Here is a 20,459-nt window from a genome sequence, read left to right on the forward strand (position 1 = left end):
AATTGAATGGGAAGGCCATTGAGCATCACAAATCTGGTCTTCAAGTGCACTTAATAATTTCTCGCATTCTAACATTTACAACTTACCTTTTCAAGGGCAATCAAGTTTAGCTTCTTCTCATAGGAAAAAAAAAAAAAAAAAGTTTAGCTACAAATTAAAAAGAGGATTACACAAAATAAAAATAAAAAACTCTTTATATAATAATTGATGATACTATTTAAAAAAAATTATGTCTACTTATAATATTTACAAATTTATAAATTATTATTATATATATATATATATATATATATGAACTGTATGAAGCATGGGTTAACAACTAGTATTGTTGATTTGGTAGCCATAATAAAACCAATTGCCTATAAATTGCTTGTTAGGGCATGACATTTTGCTTACCCTTTCACTAGTGATATACTTCGATATATATCGTAGAGTTCAATTATACATATTGTGGAGCTCTACAAAAAAAATAAGAAGATAAAAAATCATCTCATTTATATATAGTTTTGGTTTTATATTTTTTATGTTATAAAAATGTATTATTTCATAATTTTTTTTTATTGAACTATTGCATAATTTATTGATTGAATAGTAAAACACATTTTATTGATATCAAATTTGATGAGTATGATAAATATTGAAAGAATATTTGATTTAAAAATTTAGTATAAAGATACCAAGAGATTTAATTTTAACAAAATTAATACCAAGTATAACTTGAGTCAAAGTGTATACCAATTATGAGTATGATAAAATATTATATCTATAATAAATTATAAAATAGTATTAGATTGAAATAAAGTTATATCATATAAAAGATGAACTTAACTTTTATAAATACACACTTATTAGTTATTATGTACTACTGAGATGATTTAGGGCATATATGTGTGTATTTATGTATATAAAGCAAGTGCACGCATATGAGCTCGTGCACAAGCTTCAAAATAAAGAAGACAAATTTAAACCCTTTTAAGATTGACATCTTTGCAATTACAATAATTATAATAATCTCATAACCTCCCCAAATGCAATTCCGGGATAAAGAAGTATTTTTACAATATTTAAAGTATAGTTTTTTGCTATGATTTCTTAGACAAGCATTTTAGGGAATCACTTAACATTAGACATAACTATCACTTCTCCTTCTACCATTAAAGCATCATTCACAAGGAGTCCCTTGGATGCATCTAGGAGATCCTTAAGAGGCATAAAGTGTGAGAAACCCCATTCATTCGAAGAGGTAGTGAACCAATGTTTTTCTGTAAGAAACAAAACAAAACAAAACAAAAAAAAATTGATACAAAACTTACACAGGAACAAAACAAGGTGAAAGAGAATGGGAGGCACGTGTGTGTGCACACACATATAAGCATACATACCTATTTTTTCCACGTGATTTTCATTGTTAATTTGGTCCTTTATACGTATTTTGAATTCTGCAAAAAATTTGTGCTCAGGTAGAACACAATCACAACATAAGAGGAAGAGAGATATTGCTTTCATTTCTCCATTATAAATTCCTTTGGGGTAAACCAGTAACTTCCTGCATGGATTCAATAAAAGAGTTAAAAACAATAGGTTCTAAGTTTCAAAAAGGAAACTTCCCTTCTTCTTTTTTTACAACAATAAAAGTCCAACTTGTAATAATACCTATCAAAAAATAATAATAATAAAAATTAATACCATTTCACATCGCCAATTTGAAATATTTGAGAATAATATGTCACTTTATCTAGTGATGAAAAGTTTTCAATTTTCCAAGTCATAGTACGGTTAAGGGGCTCTTTTATCATAGTAAGAAACTCTCGTTTGGCATTGCGTTCATGAACAAAAAGCTCAGCACCAAATATGCAACAATTATTGACAAGATATCCTTGAGAAAGATCTTCGAACGATTTAAGGGATAAAAATTTATGAAAGCCCCATTCAGTCTTGATATCATGGAATCTTCTAATTACCCCATCAACATCTACACACAAAAAAAGATATGTTAGATTAGTTTTTGAGATAATTGAAAATTTAACACGGTATTAGAATAAAAAGTCTTGAGTTTAAATTTTTCCTGTGATCTCCTCACATTTTTTTTAAATTTCCATGTGTTGAGTCCCTACTCAATAGTAGCTCAAGTGTCCAACACGTGAATAAATTTACCATCTTCTAATAACTTAAATAAAATTGGTAATTTAACAACTTATACCAAAATACTATACTAAAATACAATCATGAAAGATGAATATGCATGTCTATATATATATATATATATATATATACACACACTATGAGAGATCAAACCTTGAATGGTCAAGAACTTGTCTCGTATTTGATCGAACAGGAACAATTTGAAGCTGACATAAATTTCCCAGCCAAGAGTGTACTTTTCGGTGTCAACAATTGCCAAGTATATTGAGATGTGACCACTTCCATTCAATTTCTCGTTTCCTTTTGGATAAACAGACAACCTCCTGCAAAATAAAACTGACTGCATTAGACGTAAACATTTATATTTAAATAGAAAAAACAAAGAATTAGAGCCCACCATTTGTGTCCACTGGCTTCAAAAACACTAGTCATACTTTTCCACCCCAGTATCACATAGTAAAGAGTATGACTGTATTTTAAGTAAGTAATGCGCTGGACGAAAATGTCTTTTTGTTCTTTTGATTGCTGCAATACATTAGGAATATTTAAATACGCTGTCTAATAACATTTGGGCAGTGAGATATGGGTCATGTTTGGCAACAGTTTCAATCAAGCAGTGCTAAAGCATAATCATCACAGGTCAAAGAAATATTTAACAAAATACATTAAGGGCAATGAAACTTGAAAAATGAATAAACAATATATTGATGAATTTAATTTATGACATGTTATTGTTTCAACCTAAAATGGAACGTTTGGCTTTTCAAATATCATATTTTTCAAGATTTAATTTAATTTTTACAAATAAACAAACTAAGTTAAGTATATTGATCTTCTGAAAAAAAAAAGTTAAATATATTGATGAATTTGTTTTTTGAAAGGAATAAATTGATGAATTAAGCTCATCCAAAGGCACACTTTGTATTTTCATTGTTGCACTTAATTCATATTCTCAACGCCACCAAGACTCCTATCAAATTGTCCATAAAATTAATCACATAGATAAGAAAGCGATTTTACTATTGATCATGAATTGTAAACAAAAAAGAAAAAATTAAGGAAAAAAATGATAAAAGTTTTATAATCACAAAATCAATGACTGCAGACATATTACATCTAGTGGCAGCACCAAGTGTAGTTTAGAGTGGTCACATGACCACCTCGACTTGAATATTTTTTTAATGTACCTTAAAAAAATTAATTTTTCAATTAATATGGGTTGTTGACCACCATAAAAAAATGGGTTAAGATGGTAACATGTGTTTAAAAGTGGACACTTGTTATAATCTTAACGGGTCCTGTACAACTGGGCACTAGACCTAAACCTCACCCCTAAAAAAAAACTTGACCATCCTAAAAAAAGCATAAACACCCTAATTAACAATTTGAGCCCATTAAAAATTAAATTCTACCTCTCAAAAAAATTGCAAGAAATATTATGTTCATAACATTTTTGCAACACTTTCGTAACAAATCCTAAATAATAGGTTGAATCTGATGGATAAAAAAATAATTTCAGTGGTATGTTCAAATTAAAACTAGTAAAAACTTACCACCTAGGCTTTGTTGTGCATGTTTTACAAAAATGTTGTAGATATAGTATTTCTCAAAAATTATCCAAACAAACAAATTGGCCTAAAGGCCCAAATCAAACGTTTAATTGTGATTTTTTTTAAATTGTGTTTTCAAATGGCATATTTTGAGATTGCACACTTTTCAAATAGTTAGTCTATTAATACTTGAGTCTTTAGCCGAATTTGTTGGATTTATGTGATATATTTTTTCAAAAAGATAATACATTTTGTTTATATTGTTACTTGTTTAGGCAATATATTGGTACTTAAATGAGAGATTAGTAGTTTAATAATTGCTTAATTGTGTACATTGAAATAGATGTAGCTAATAACATTGATAGTGAAGTTATCATATCATATAATAATTTCAAAATATAAAAACTTGTGAAGAAAATTTTAAAACTTTATGTATTTGGGCGTGTTTTTTTTATTTTTATTTTTTATGTTAATTAACATATTCAAGTTTTATTTTTAAATTTTTTTTTTATTAATTTAAGTTTTTTTAATGGCCACTCTGAAAAATAATTTCCTGGAGCCACCACCTATTACATCTCTAACATTTTAAATTATTTGACACCTCCCCATGCACAAAGGGTTGGGAGTTTAGGGGAGAAAAGGTTCGAGTTGCGGGGTTAACAGCATGTTGTAATTATCTCTAAAAAAAATTATTTATTTTGTTATCCTCTTAGTCTATCCATGTTTGCAAAATTTAGACATTAAGTTTTTTGGACTTGGAAATTGTACATATAATACATTATTAAACAGTAAATAACATTGATCAATCAAAACGAAATTTGACATGTTTGTTAATAATAAAGAAAACTTGTAATTTTTTTTTTTTTTTTTGATAAACAAGAAAACTCTTGTAATCTAATGGTGATAATTTAAAATATTAATATTAAATAATATAGCATTAAGGAAGAGTCATACCAAATATAAATATTTATATTTATATGCGGTGCAATACATATATACAAAATATTTATTAAATCAAATTGAACCGTTTTCATTAAAAAGCCCATATTGTTTCTAAAAAAAAAAAAAAAAAAAAGCCCATATTAACTCCACATATTAAAGAAAATTAGGGGGGTGGAAATCTTGATTAATAATTGTACAAGCATAGACATACTCTACAAAGAAAATGTATCAAACGTAGATCTCATTTGTTTTAGCAAAAACAAACAAATAAAAAAAGGAAAATGAAAATTTTTCCTCATTCTTGGACATTTGAGGTGGTTGAGAATTTTGGTTAAGAAACTTGATTAAACAAAAATAATTTTTTGGTGAAAATGCTGAAAATGTTTTACATGTCAAAAGGAGCTTAAAACGTTTTCAGCCTCAGGAGAATAGAACTTCCTTTCTCATGAATCTAAAACCCCTCTTATATCTTAAGAGAACATCTTGAAATCTTCAAAATGACCCAAATATCATGAAAGCATCCAAATTGAGAAATACTTCAAAAATTTGTAAATAATCAATATAACCCTAAAAACATGAAAATGACTAAAATATCTTATAAAACCTTTAAAGTAATTAAAAAAAATTCCCCATAATAACCTCCAAAATGATAGAAACGACATCAAAAATTTTAAGATGACCAAAATATACTAAAAACCTTGCATAAAACATTTATAAAGATTGAAATGCACACAAAACCTCTATAATGACCAAAATACCTTAGAAAAACTTCTAAAGTAACAAAAATACTCTCAAAATGTTCCCAACATTTTCAAGACGACCAAAATACCCTTAAACCCTCACCTAAAATCTTTATATTGATCAAAATGCTCTCATAAGTTCCAAAATGGCCAAATTTCCACAGAAATATCTAATGTGATAAAAATACCCTCAAAATTTTAAATACCAAAATATCTTAAAAACTTCTAATATTACTATTATTGAAATGTCCTTAAAACCAACAACTAAAAAATATTGAAATGATGAAAATAGTAACTCTTCAAAACATTCAAATAACCATGATATGCCTCAAAATTATGGGCGAACGCCTTCAAAAGTTTAAAATTTTCTCAAAAACCACTTTCAAATAGTTTTTATTTTCCCCTTTCTTTTTTCATTTTTTTGTTTGTTTGTTTGTTTGTTTTTTTTTTTTCTTCTGTAGTACACTTATTGTGATTATTATTTTAATTTGTAATAATTTTATTTTGATTGTGCTTGTGTTTAGGTTGATTTTTGTTCTACATTAAACGTTTTAAATTGGTGTATTAAATTTCTTTTTTAAATGTATAAAAATCTAGGAAAATTTTGATGTCGAAACAAACGAAGAACTGTAGTTGAGATATCATTCCCTTTTTTTTCTCAAGAGCAAGATTTGAAATATTATCCATTTGTTTGATGTTTTTGCACGGGGTTTAAGGAGTATGAAATTCTTGATATTCTTTTATTGTGAATATTTAAATTAAATAAATAAATAAGAAACAAAAATAATAGAGTAAACTAATAATCTTGGAAAGGGAAAGAGAACATACTGAGGTCATCAATGAGCTTGGTTTCCTCCATGACTTCAGATTTTGGTGTTTACTATCTAGAAATCACTTTCTTGGAAACTACAACCTAATTTGCATTATTTATAGGGTAATCAATAGGAATGTTCTCCACAACAATGCCATGGCACTATACACATGAAACCGTACGTGCGAATGTGATTGGTTCGAAGGAAAGAATAGACAAGGAATCGAGATGCAAGGGAAAAGAATGATTGATGCCTATTTTGACTGGGTAGAAGAGGAGAATTGGAGAACTAGGTTTCCTTTTGGGATCAACGTATGAAGAAACCATGATAAAGACTTTAGTAAAAAGTAAACAACAACAAGAAAAAGTAAGGAAAAAAAACAACAAACAAACGAATGAAGCCTTATTAAAGCTAAGGCAACCACACCCATGACGTTTTTATGTAAAATGACAAATTTAATTTCATTTATACTATTCAAAAAATTATTCATCTTCCATATATGAGTGGATTACTATGTGAAAATTGCATATTGGATAATTATCTTTATTAAAATATATAAATCACTACTAAAAACGCCAGTTTAAGCTGCGTTTTTGAGCTGCGTTTCTGCAAAACGCAGCTCCAGGATAGAATTTGAGCTGCGTTTTTATAGAAACGCAGCTCCAGGATAGTAATTTGAGCCGCGTTCTACAAAAACGCAGCTCCACCCCTGGTCTATAGTCGCGTTTTCTAAACGCGGCTATAGACCAAGGGTGGAGCCGCGTTTTGTTCAGTTTAAAACGCGGCTCTGCGGGGAATTTTTTTTTTTTTTTTTTTAATTTTTTCCTGAGCTGCGTTTAAAAAACGCAGCTCCATCTGATATAGCTGTGTTTGGAAACGCAGCTGTAAAAACGCAGCCATAGCCTATAGCTGCGTTTTTTATAGGCTATAGCTGCATTTTGCAAATGCGGCTATAGCCCTCTTTTTTTGTAGTGAATAAATGTTTTAATCATATATTATTATAAGAGCATTCTTATTGGGTTACATAAAATAAATATAAATTCATTTTAGATGATGAATAATCATTCATTATGCACCGCTCTTCAAATTTTTACATATTGCTACAATATAAATGATATTATACAACAACATTTATATGATTTCTTCTATGTTTTTTACTCTCTCTCTCTCTCTCTCTCTCTCTCTCTCTCTCTAACAAATTACAACCATCATTATTGTAGGATCATTGTTGTCATCGATCCTAGTGTTGGTGGGGTTGGCCATCATCATCCATTCTCGCACTCTCCCTCCTCCCTCCTCTTCCTTATTTCATAGGCTCCACCTCTTAGATTTGGATTATTGTGATGGTTGTCGTGGCTGGGGTGGGTAATTGATGCTGGTGTTTTTGAGTTTCATTTTAGGTTTTGGTTCCAACAATTTTGGTGGTTGTCGTGGCTAGAGAAGATAGTTAGTGTCAGTGTGGGTTTTTGCTAGATCAAAGGTGGATTTGTTTTTGGATTTTGGGGCAATGGTCGGTTTCGCCATGAGATGATGATGTTTTTTGGGTTCAGTTACTGTTTTTTGTGTGAGTAGAAAATATAATTTTAATTGGATGAACTGTAAAATAAAGAATGAAATGTATGATTTTTTTTTATTTTTTTTTTATTTTTTATAGTGGTTATATAAAATAGATAAAATGATTGTTTGGTAATGCAAAAATGTATATGTTTTTTTAGAGGCAATTACATTTTATGTCTCTAAACTATACCCTTTTTTTACATTTATCATCTTGAACTTTCATAATCCACAATTACTATCCTAAACTATAATTTGTGTTTCACTCTACACCCTACCATCAATTGGGTTGTTAACTTGGACGGAAAAAGTATGTCACATGCAACTCACATGACCTTTGCATTGGCACCACATAAAAAGACTGAATTAGCCCTCTTCAATCTTCTAAATTGTATGAACCCAATGTAGTCTTATTTAGTTAAATTACTTATATGGAAAAGTTAACGGATGCTCTAAGAGAATTGATTTAGAAAATATTTTTAAAAACTTTTTATAAAAAAAGAAAAAAAGTAACTTATTTTTTAACAACTTTTAATATTTCTCATAAAAACTATATCAAAACTTTCATAAAATAGTCCATTAACAAATGTACTGAAAACATCCGTTAAGAAGACCCTTACATAGTTCTAGAGCATATCTTAATAGATTAGTTGCTAACAACCACACCAATCTATACAATGTCTACACTCAGTTTCCCAAAAAAGCACGAGAAGAAAAAGTGCTTTGCTCAAGGACTTTTGGTTAGAGGGAAAAAGGGACAAAAGAAGATATAATTAGAAGTGTGAGATGACCATTTGTAAGCCAACAAAATATGGATGGTCTGGTAATTAGGAAGATAGAACACCTGAATGTGGCTCTAACAGCCAAACCCCTTGGGTAAATTCTCAACTAGAGCAATTACAAGGAGTGGTTAAAATTTGAAAGTTGAAAATATAGGAGAGATTGAAGCTGTTGATATGGAAAATAGAATGGCAAATCTTCTCGACAAGGTCGACTGTGAGAAAAAGGTTTCATATTATAGAAAATAAATATTACTTCTTTGTGGAGCAAAAGAAAATTCTCTAGGACATCTGTTCATTGATTGCTCAATATCTCAAATTATTTGGGCTAATTCAGCCTGACCCATCCGTTTCTTTGAAATGAACATCCATTCAGATTCAAATTGGATCAAAATTGTCATTCAACTAGGGGAACAACATGGTAAGACTACAACAAAGGCAAGTACTAGATCCTTTAGTAACCTAATTTAGGAGTCTATTTAGTTGGGGAGATGGAAAAGTGAGATGATAGAAATTGAGAAAGAGAGAAAAAAAATTAGGAGGATAGAGCGGATTTTAATCTCCCTCATTTATGTTTAGCTGGGGTGGAAAAGTAAAGAGATAGAAAAAAATGAGTTTGTATAAATGGTAGGTTGTTACTAACGTAGTTAATAATAAATAAAAGAATAATTTTAGGTATTGGTTAAAATCAGAACTAGTAATTTATCACCAATGATTTGTTAGGAAATATTATAAAAATGTTATGGATATATTACTTCTTTTTAGAATAAGAATTCATGTCTATTTTAGGATAAAGAATCTGTAGCAATTTGTTACCGATGATTATTAGTGGGTAAAAAAATTATTTTTGTGGTGGGTTAAAATTAGAATCAGTAACTACTTACAACTTATAATTGGTTAGGAAAGTGTTTTGCAAATTTTTTTTTCCCCTCTTTTGACATACCACAACTACCTGTAATTACACAAACATAGTAACAACATTTTGTACAATAAATCCTTAATCGAATGTCTATTATTTTTGGGTTTATTAGACAACTTTTTTTTAGTAAAAAAAAGGGGGGAAACTCATGTAACTTTCCTATCAAGGTGTGACTATAATAACACCATAATCGTCAACTAATACCTCATACCATAGTCGCTAATGAGTTAAATGAACAACTTACCGGTAGGGTATAAAAAGTCACAACACGCACCCAGTGAAAAACTCAAAACCCATACTATGAGCCATATTGACCTAAGTCCTTACCATGAAAGGAACCAAATGTCGGACAAAATTTGGCCCTTGTGCTCTAGCTTCTCAGAAGCTCACACACGTGTGGCCCCCACTCAAACACACTACCACAATTCCACACCAATCACAGCACAGTACGTAACACAAGACCAATCTCAGTGCCGTCCTAAATTTCCCTTCCCAAGTGGAAAAGCTATTTCCACACCAATAAAAAAGCCCTTTTGGTAGTGAAAGAGTAACCGATCAAAAAGAGGCAGGCAAAAGCCTCACATCTCTGGCATTAGCAATTCCCATTCCTTATAGAACGAGAACATCCCAACAATAAAAATTGAGTCTTTATTTTTTCTCTTTCAGAGGAGAGACACAAAGAGTTCATACAAATACAAAACACTCTCTCTCTCTCTCTCTCTCTCTCTCTCTCTCTAAAGCTCTTAAGGTACTTTCTCTCTCTAAACTTTTGATCTGTAAAGTTTAGATCTTTCGCATCTGTATGTTAGATTCTTATGAAATTAGGGTTTCAAATTTTTTTTTTTTTTTTTTTTTTTTTGTGGCATTGAAAAAATTGGGTGTACCCTTTTGGTCAATATGAAGCTAATTGTGATTCAATTAACAAATTGATTAAATTTTATGTAAATTCATAAAGAAAAGTTTGTTTTCATGTTGCATATTGAAATTTTTATAAGCATTAGTTAAAGCTGCGGTTTTGATGTTCATTCTATATAGAAAAGAAGCCTGCTAATTTAAACATCAGGTAGGGTTTTTTTTTTTTTTTTTTAATTGTTTCTCTCTATAGGGCTTGTTGTTTATTAAATAAAATAAAATAAGGATCACACGCCGCAACCAAAATATTTTTCACAGTTTTAATTTATTAAAAAAATTAAAATAATAATTATAAAATCTGAAATTAGGATCCAATTAATTGGCTAAAAAATATTTAAAGAACAAACCCAAATTTAGGGCTCATGGTAAATTGGTACTAAAATTAATCTTATTTAAAAAATGGTCCCAAAAACTAACCTAGTAGCTGCAAGCCCATTAATTTGGGCTAAAAATAGGTACAGAGTTGAATAATCAATTGCAAATGATTTTGACTAATTTCACAGTCAACTCTGAATTAGGACTTCTATAACAAAATCAGCTTGGTTTGGATACTAACTACGTTATCATATTTTGTATAATTCTTACCATGTCCAACATTCGTAATCATGCCAACCTTCAATATTGTTCTTGGACTAAAGCCTCACAATATCACCAACAAATACAAAATCATTTAATGGTAAGTTGTATTGTATGATTAGTTAATTCTCCGTGTTAAGTTTTTTCTTTATTTTACTAATATTTGTTAACAAAAGTCATTACAAAATATAAAGAGTGGATTTTTTTTTTTTTTTTTTGAGAAACAGAAATAGAGGAAGTTGAAAACCAATCACACTTGATGATCTAAATCATTCTTTCACATCTCAAGGAAGTTACAAAAATTTAATATTAATTACTAGATTATTATAATAATGATGCTAGTGAATTATAAAAGTTAAAGTTTTACTTGGATAATGAAGCTATTTAACAAGCTATAATAATGTATGTTTATTAAGTTCTTAAGTTATCTACAGAAAAAAAAAATTATCATTATTAGCAACGCTTTTATTGTTATTATTGATAATTTGATAGTAATATATCAGTGACGAAACTAAAAAACTTTTCTTGATAAAGTATTTGCAACAATATTAGAGCATTCTTAACAAGGATGTTAGAGCATTCATAGCAGGTATGTTAAATGTGTTAAATGCTATAATATGACACATTTAGTACACCAAATACCAAAAAAACCTTCTCATGAGGTGTGCCAAATCTTATAAATTTTGACACATGTGAACAGTACCATTCCATCTTTGGAACGGTACGGACAGATGTGTTAAAAAAAAATATTATTTTATTCATTCCTCTCTTCTTTATTACTTTTCTTTGTTCTCTCTCTTACTTTTTTTCTTTTTTCTTCCTCCGCCTGCTCCTTGCTCCTATCACTCCCTCCTCCCTTTTTCTTCTTCTTTCTTCTCTAGCATCTTCACGGTGGCTTTGGGTTCTTCTTTTTCTTTTTCTTTTTTTCCTTTTTTCTTTTTTCCATTCCCTTTCTCTGCGCCTCTTTCTCTCTCTCTTCTTTTTTCTCTTTCTTTTCCTGTCACTATCTCTCTCTCTTTCTTTTCCTGTCACGAAGAAGAAGGCAATTCTGATCTGAAGCAGAGCTCGCCAATTGAAGCTCACCAATCTAAACCTCTGCTCGCCGATCTGAAGCTCTGCTCACCCAGGGGCAGTCGCCGATCTTTGCTCATCGTCCTCCATAGTTGCCAATCTTTGCTCGTCGTCCTCCACAACTCTCGCCGTCGATGGTTGGTTAAGTTTGGTCATTGATTGATCTGTTGGGTTGGGGTTTTGTTGAAAATTTTGAGTTTTTTACTTTTATTTTGTTGAGATTTTTGGATTTGGAATTTGTTGGAGGATCCGGTGATTGTGGTTGTAGTTTGTGGCAGTGATTGTTGTTGTGGCAGTGGTTGTAGTGATGGATGTTGGTTCTTGGGTGGTGGCAACTGCCACTGGCTGTGCATTTGTATATTTGTTGGGTTTTGGGTAAATATATTATTTAATGTGTTGTAAATATTATTTTAATGTATAGAATTAAAGGATAAAACATCTGATAAATGGGATGTTGTAAAATGACGTGGTAAAATAATAAAGTAGGCTTTTGTGTGTCAAAATGACATTTTTTTTAAACACCTGATGGTGATGCTCTTATAATGATAAAATGCTATATTTGACATCCAAAACACCAAAATACCTTTTACATCAAACATGTCAAATGTTAAAATTTTTAACACTTGACTATAGTGAGCTATCGTCTATAACAGCTCACTGTAGCTAAATGTTAAAACTAAATATTAATTTTTTAATCCCCACCCACATGTGCCAAGTCCATCTACATTTTCTCATTCACACACGCTGCCTCTTCTTCCTGTTCTTTTCTAGTTCAAACTCAACAAACTGCACCTTCTTCCTTTTTTTTTCTGGTTCATACTCAACACGTTGCCCAACTCCCTTGCCTTCTTCTCACACGTTGCTTCCCTTCCCTCAACCAAGCTGCCAAAAATCCAAGATCCTTTTCCCTCTGATTGAACCCAAAAACCCATGCCACTAAACCCATGTTGCCCACCATAAACACTTTTTAATCGAAACAACATGTTATCATAGCCTATTTTGTGCTAGTGACCTCAGTGACCACAGCCTACCAAACTTTAGTCTCAAACAACCACAACTGCCGTTGTTTCTCACCGCTCACTCAACTCTCATTATTGCCCATCACCAACCACGATTCCCTAGCTGGAGGAGTCGACTAGCTCTGGCGACTATTCGTGGTCATCGCGACATTGCGCTGTTGTTGCTTGTCTACGATTCACTCCCGAGTCTAGTTGGTTTTTATCCATTGATGCATGATAGCCCAATGGAGCTCCTTGCTGCAACCCCAACCCTCGTGTGTTGCCGAATCTCCACTCTTGGGTACCAATCTGATTTGATGTAATTTAACTCGATCCTCTTGTGCCTTTGGGTTTGTTTGTGACTCAATCCTCTGTTTGGGTATTGAGGTCTCATGATCTAAAGAAAACATCATTTTATCACAAAGAAAGTATATGTTGGATATTTTGAAAGAAATTGGCTTGAGGATTGTGGAGGTTTTGGGTTGCGGTGGAGGTTGTGAGTTGTTTTGCGAGTTTGTGGGTAGTGTTTGATGGTGGTAGTGAGTTGTTCCATTGGGTGGCAGGGGGGTGTGGGTTGTGGTGGGGCTCTTTTGGGCTTGTTGCGGTGGGTGGTGGTAGGGGGTTGTAGTGGTGGTTGGTAGTGGCAGTAGATTGTGGTGGCTGGTAAAGCAATCGGAGAGGATGAGAGAGGTGAACTAGGTTTTTTTTATTTATTTATTTAATTAGGTTGTTTATATTATTTTAATGTGTAGTGTATTAAAATAGAAGCTTTGATGTTGGGTGTGTTTAAAAGTGAGATGTTAAAATGAAGAAAGTGACATTTTGAGATGTTAAAATGCTATACTCCCTCCGTCTTAATTTGTTTGTCCTCTATTCCATTTTAGAATGTTCCAAAATATTGTCCTGTTTCTAAAAATAAAAGTCAATAATTTACTAATATTCCTATTATACCACTATTTTATTTTCAAAACTATTTGAAAAGAAAACTAACAATTTTTTTTTTTTTAAATCAATCTAATTGGGGCACATTTTTAGTTGTCATTAAGAATAACTCTTTTTTTTTTTAAATGATAAATTTATTTAAAAGTAGTTTTGTAAACTTATACATTTTTATAAGACAGACAAGATAATAAATGATATTTCCTTAAAAAGTTTGACTTTTCAAACAAGACAAACAAATTGGGACAGAGGAAGTATTTTTTAGCATTCTTGATGTGAATGCTCTTAGCAAAGACAAATTTATGTACTAATATCATGAAAGGACATTTAAAGCATATCAACGACAACTTTCAGTTGTTGCTAGCTAAAGACCAAATTTCCTACACTAATGTTAAACCAATTGCCTATAAATTGCTTGTTAGAGCATGACATTTGGCTTCCCTTTTCACTGATGATATACTGCCATACATATTGTTGAGCTCTTAAAAAAAATAAGAAGATAAAAAATCATCTCATTTATATATAGTCCGGGTTTTATATTTTTTGCTTTATAATAATGTATTATTGCATAATTTATTGATTGAATAGCAAAACCCATTTTGATTGGTATCAAATTTGATGTGTGATAAATATTGAAAGAATATTTTATTTAAAATTTTAATATAAAGATACTAAGAGATTAATTTTAACAAAATTAATACCAAGGATAACTTGAGTGAAAGCGTATATCAATTATGAGTATGATAAAATATTAAATCTATAATAACTTATTATGAAATAGTATTACATTGAAATAAAATTAAACCATATAAAAGATGAACTTAACTTTTATAAATACACACTTATTTGTTATTACATACTACTAAGATGATTTAGCATTCTCATTAAGAGTGTTATAAATGATAAAATGCTATTTTTAGCATTTATAACCACAAAAACATAATTCATCAAAGATGCCATATGCTAAAAGATTTGACATCTTGCTACAATGAGCTCTCATTTTTGAGAGCGCACTATAGCAAGATGTTTTTTTTCTTTTTCTTTTTTCTGCTATGGGAGAGAGAGAGAATAAAAAATGAATAAAAATAATAAAGAAAGAATATTTAAATAAAATAGTAAAAAAATAGAAGTTTCGATATTTGGGGTATTGCAAAGTGATGTGTTAAATGCTATAAAGTTAGGTTTTTAGATGCTAAATGCTAAAATTTTTAGAATTCTTGGTGAGAATGCTCATAGAACATATATACATAATTACACAATACACACACACACATACATGCATACATATATGTATGTGTGTGTGTGTGTGCATGCACATGTGAGTGCATGCACAAGCTTCAAAATAAAGATGACAAATTTAAATTTTTTTAATATTGACATCTTTGCAATTACAATAATGATAATAATCTCATAACCTCCCCAAATGCAATTCCGGGATAAAGAAGTATTTTTACAATATTTAAAGTATAGTTTTTGCTATAATTTCTTAGACAATCATTTTAGGGAATCACTTAACATTAGACATAACTATTATTTCTCCTTCTACAATTAAAGCATCATTGATAAGAAGTCCCTTGGATACATCTTGGAGATCCTTAAGAGGCATAAAGTGTGAGAAACCACATTCGTTCGAAGAGGTAGTGAACCAATGTTTTTCTGTAAGAAACAAAAAAACAAAAAACAAAAAAAATGAGACAAAACTTACACAGGAACAAAACAAGGTGAAAGAGAACGGGAGGAGTGTGTGCACACACACATATAAGCATACATACCTATTTTTTCCATGTGATTTTCATTGTTAACTTGGTCCTTTATACGTATCTTGAATTGTGCAAAAAATTTTTGCTCAGGTAGAACACAATCACAACATAAGAGGAAGAGAGACATCACTTTCATTTCTCCATTATAAATTCCTTTGGGGTAAGCCAGTAACTTCCTACACGAATTAATTAAAAAGAGTTAAAAACAAAAGGTTCTAAGTCAAGGAAACTTTCCTTTCTTTTACAACAATAAAAGTCCAACTTATAATAATACCTATCAAAAAAAAAAAAAAAATTAATACCATTTCACATCCCCAACTTGAAATATTCGAGAATAATATGTCACTTTATCTAGTGATGAAAAGTTTTCAATCTTCCAAGCCATAGTACTGTTAAGGGGCTCTTTTATCATAGTAAGAACCTCCCGTTTGGCATTGCGTTCATGAACAAAAAGCTCAGCACCAAATACACAACAATCATTGACAAGATATCCTTGAGAAAGATCATCGAAAGAGTTAAGGGATAGAAATTTGTGAAAGCCCCATTCAGTCTTGATATCATGGAATCTTCTAATTACCCCATCAACATCTACACACAAAAAAAAAAAAAAAAGATATGTTAGATTAATTTTTGAGAGAATTAAAAATTTAACATGGTATCAAAATAAAAAGTCCTGAGTTTAAATTTTCCCTGCTGTGACCTCCTCACATTCTATTTAAATTTTCACATGTTGAATCTCTACTCAATAGTAGCTCAAGTGTCTAACATGTGAATAAATTTATCATCTTCTAATAGGTTAAGGTTTTTAGAAAAATTGGAAATTTAACAACTTATACCAGAATACTATACCAAAATACAATCATGAAAGATGAATATTCATGTTTATATATATATATATACACACACACTATGAGAGGGAAAACCTTGAATTGTCAAGAACTTGTCTCGTATTTGATCGAACAGGAGCAATTTGAAGCTGACATAAATTTCCCAGCCAAGAGTGTACTTTTCAGTGTCAACAATTGCCAAGTATATTGAGATGTGACCACTTCCATTCATTTTCTCGTTTCCTTTTGGATAAATAGACAACCTCCTGCAAAATAAAACTGACTACATTAGACATAAACATTTATATTTGAATAGAAAAAACAAAGAATTAGAGCCCACCATTTGTGTCCACTGGCTTCAAAAACACCAGAGTCATACTTTTCCACCCCAGTATCACATAGTAAAGAGTAGGACTGTATTTTAAGTAAGTAATGCGCTGGACGAAAATGTCTTTTTGTTCTTTTGATTGCTGCAATACATTAGAAATATTTAAATACCCTGTCTAATAACAATTGGGCAGTTAGATATGGGTCAATTTCAATCAAGCAGTGCTAAAGCATAATCATCATAGGTCAAAGAAATATTTAACAAAATAAATTAAGGGCAATGAAACTTAAAAAATGAATAGACAATATGTCATGATTTATGATACAGCATATTTCCTTTGTATCACCCATCATGACATATTATTGTTTTCATCCTAAATTGGAACGTTTGGCTTTTCAAATTTCATATTTTTCAAGATTTAATTGAATTTTTACAAATAAACAAACTAAGTTAAATATATAGATCTTCTCAAAAAAAGAAGAAATTAAATATATTGATGACTTTTTCTTTTTTTTCCTGAAAGGAATAAATTGATGAATTAAGCTCATCCAAAGGCACACTTTGTATTTTCATTATTGCACTTAATTCATATTCTCAGTGCCACCAAGACTCCTATCAAATTGTCCATAAAATTAATCACATGGATAAGAAAGTGATTTTACTATTGATCATGAATTGTAAACAAAAAGGAAAAAATTTTATAAAAAAAATGATAAGTTTTATAATCACAAAATCAATGATTGAAGACATTACATCCAAGGGCGGCACCAAGTGTAGTTCAGAGTAGTCACATGACCACCTGGACTTGAATATTTTTTTAATGTACCTTTAAAAAATTGAGTTTTCAATTAATATGGGTTGTTGACCGCCCTAAAAAAAAACTTGACCACCCTAAAAAATGCTTAAACACCTTAAATAATAATTTGAGCCCATTAAAAATTAAATTCTACCTCTCCAAAAAATTGCAAAAAACATTATGTTCATAACATTTTTATAATAAATCTTAAGTATTAGGTTGTTACCAATAGACCAAAAAAAATTTCAGTGGTATGTTTAAATTAAAAACTTACCACTTGGGCTTTGTTGTGTAAGCTTTGCAAAAATGTTGTAGACACAGTAGTTCTCAAAAATTGTCCAAACAAACAAATTAGCCTAAAGGCCCAAATTAAATGTTTAATTGTGATTTTTTAAATTGTGTTTTCAAATGACATATTTTAAGATTGCTATTTTTTTATTTAAAAATGCACACTTTTCAAATAGTTAGTCTATTAGTACTTGATTTAGTCTTTAGCCGAATTTGTTGAATTTATGTGATATATTTTTTCAAAAAGTTAATACATTTTGTTTATATTGTTACTTGTTTAGACAATATGTTGGTAATTAAATGAGAGATTAGTAGTTTAATAATTACTTAATCGTGTACATTGAAATAGATGTAGCTAATAACATTGATAGTAAATTTATCATATCATATAATAATTTCAAAATATGAAAACTTGTGAAGAAAATTTTAAAACTTTATGTATTTGGGCTTTTTTTTTTTGATGTTAACATATTCAAGTTTTATTTTTTTTTAATTTTTATTAATTTAATTTTTTTTAATGACCATTCTAGAAAAAATTTCCTAGAGCCACCACTTATTACATCTCTAACGTTTTAAATTATTTATTCTTTTGTCCTCTTAGTCTATCCATGTTTGTAAAATATAGACATTAAGTTTTTTGGACTTTAAAATTATACATATACTATGTTATTAAACAGTGAATAACATCGATCAATCAAAATGAAATTTGAAATGTTTGTTAATAATAAAGAAAACTTGTAAATTTTTTTTTTTTTTTTTTTTTAAGAAACAAGAAAACTTGTAATCTAATGGTGATAATTTAAAATATTAATATTAAATAATATAGCATTAAGGAAGAGTCATACCAAATATAAATATTTATATTTATATGCGGTGCAATACATATATACAAAATATTTATTAAATCAAATTGAACCGTTTTCATTAATAAGCCCATATTAACTCCACATATTAATTGTCTAAAAAAAAAAAAAAAAAAACTATACATATTAAAGAAAATTAGGGGATGAAAATCTTGATTAATAACTGTACAAGCATAGACATACTCTACAAAGAAAATGTATCGAATGTAGATCCCATTTGTTTTAGCAAAAACAAACAAACAAAAAAGGAAAAGGAAAATTTTTCCTCATTTTTGGACATTTGAGGTGGTTGAGAATTTCGGTTGAGAAACTTGATTAAACAAAAATAATTTTTTGGTGATCAAGAAATACACTATCTTTAAGGTTGATAATGCTGAAAATGTTTTACATGCCAAAAGGAGCTTAAAACGTTTTCAGCCTTTGGAGAATAGAATTTCCTTTCTCATGAATCTAAAACCCCACTTATATCTTAAGAGAACATCTTGAAATCTTCAAATTGACCAAATCACCATGAAAGCACCCAAATTGAGAAATACTTCAAAAATTTGTAAATAATCAATATACCCCTAAAAACTTGAAAATGACTGAAATATCTTATAAAACCTTTAAAATAATTATAAAAAAAAATACCCCATAATAACCTCCAAAATGATAGAAATGGCCTCAAAATTTCTAAGATGACCAAAATATACTAAAAACCTTGCATAAAACATTTATAATGATTGAAATGCACACAAAAGCTCTATAATGACTAAAATACCTTAGAAAAACTTCTAAAGTAACAAAAATACTCTCAAAATATTCCCAACGTTTCCAAGACAACCAAAATACCCTTAAACGCTCACCTAAAACCTTTATAATGATCAAAATGCTCTCATAAGTTCTAAAATTGCCAAAATTCCATGGAAATATCTAATGTGATACAAATACCCTCAAATTTTTAAAGACCAAAATATCTTAAGAATTTCTACTATTATTGAAATGTCCTTAAAACCACCAACTAAAAATATTGAAATGATGTAAATAGTAGCTCTTCAAAACATTCAAATAACCATGATATGGCTCAAAATTATGGGCAAACGCCTTCAAAAGTTTAAAATTTTCTCAAAAACAACTTTCAAATAGTTTTTTTTTTTTTTTCCTTTCTCTCTTTATTGGGAAAAAAAGGTCGATAGTAGTTTCTTTTTAGTTGTTAGTTTTTCTTAATTTTTTTTTTTTTTTTTCTGTAGCACACTTATTGTGCTTATAATTTTATTTTGATTGTGCTTTTGTTTAGGTTGATTTTTGTTCTACATTAAACGTTTTAAATTGGTGTATTAATATTTTTTTTAAAATTAATGTATAAAAATCTAGGAAAAATTTGATGTCGAAACAAACGAAGAGCTGTAGTTGAGATATCATTCCCTTTTTTTTTTTTTTTTTTTTCTCAAGAGCAAGATTTGAAATAATATCAATTTGTTTGATGTGTTTGGACGGGGTTTAGAGAGTATGAAAATCTTGATATTCTTTTATTATGAATATTTATATTAAATAAATAAATAAATAAGAAACAAAAATAATAGAGTAAACTAGTAATCTTAGAAAGGGAAAGAGAACATACTGAGGTCATCGATGAGCTTGGTTTCCCCCATGACTTCAGAGTTTGGTGTTTACTGTCTAAAAA

The 20,459-nt window shown here is 29.7% G+C and overlaps 1 protein-coding gene across 2 annotated transcripts; it reads right to left on the reverse strand.

Moving 5' to 3' along the window:
• Positions 1-973: 973 nt before the first annotated feature.
• On the reverse strand, positions 974-20,459 carry LOC115987941 (MATH domain and coiled-coil domain-containing protein At2g05420-like). Of its 2 annotated transcripts, none has more exons than XM_031111549.1 (6): positions 20,397-20,459; positions 16,862-16,991; positions 2,296-2,465; positions 1,687-1,972; positions 1,383-1,546; positions 974-1,262 (listed from the first exon to the last, which is right to left on the reverse strand). In XM_031111549.1, the coding sequence occupies exons 1-6, from the start codon at positions 20,425-20,427 to the stop codon at positions 1,114-1,116; spliced, it is 930 nt and encodes a 309-aa protein (XP_030967409.1). In that variant the 5' UTR covers positions 20,428-20,459; the 3' UTR covers positions 974-1,113. The 2 variants fall into 2 exon arrangements, with proteins under 2 accessions (XP_030967409.1, XP_030967408.1); XM_031111548.1 differs by lacking the exons at positions 974-1,262; positions 1,383-1,546; positions 1,687-1,972; positions 2,296-2,465 and adding exons at positions 15,356-15,590; positions 15,707-15,870; positions 15,997-16,282; positions 16,618-16,787.

Source organism: Quercus lobata, chromosome 4 (assembly GCF_001633185.2).
Source record: "Quercus lobata isolate SW786 chromosome 4, ValleyOak3.0 Primary Assembly, whole genome shotgun sequence".
Taxonomy (NCBI): domain Eukaryota; kingdom Viridiplantae; phylum Streptophyta; class Magnoliopsida; order Fagales; family Fagaceae; genus Quercus; species Quercus lobata.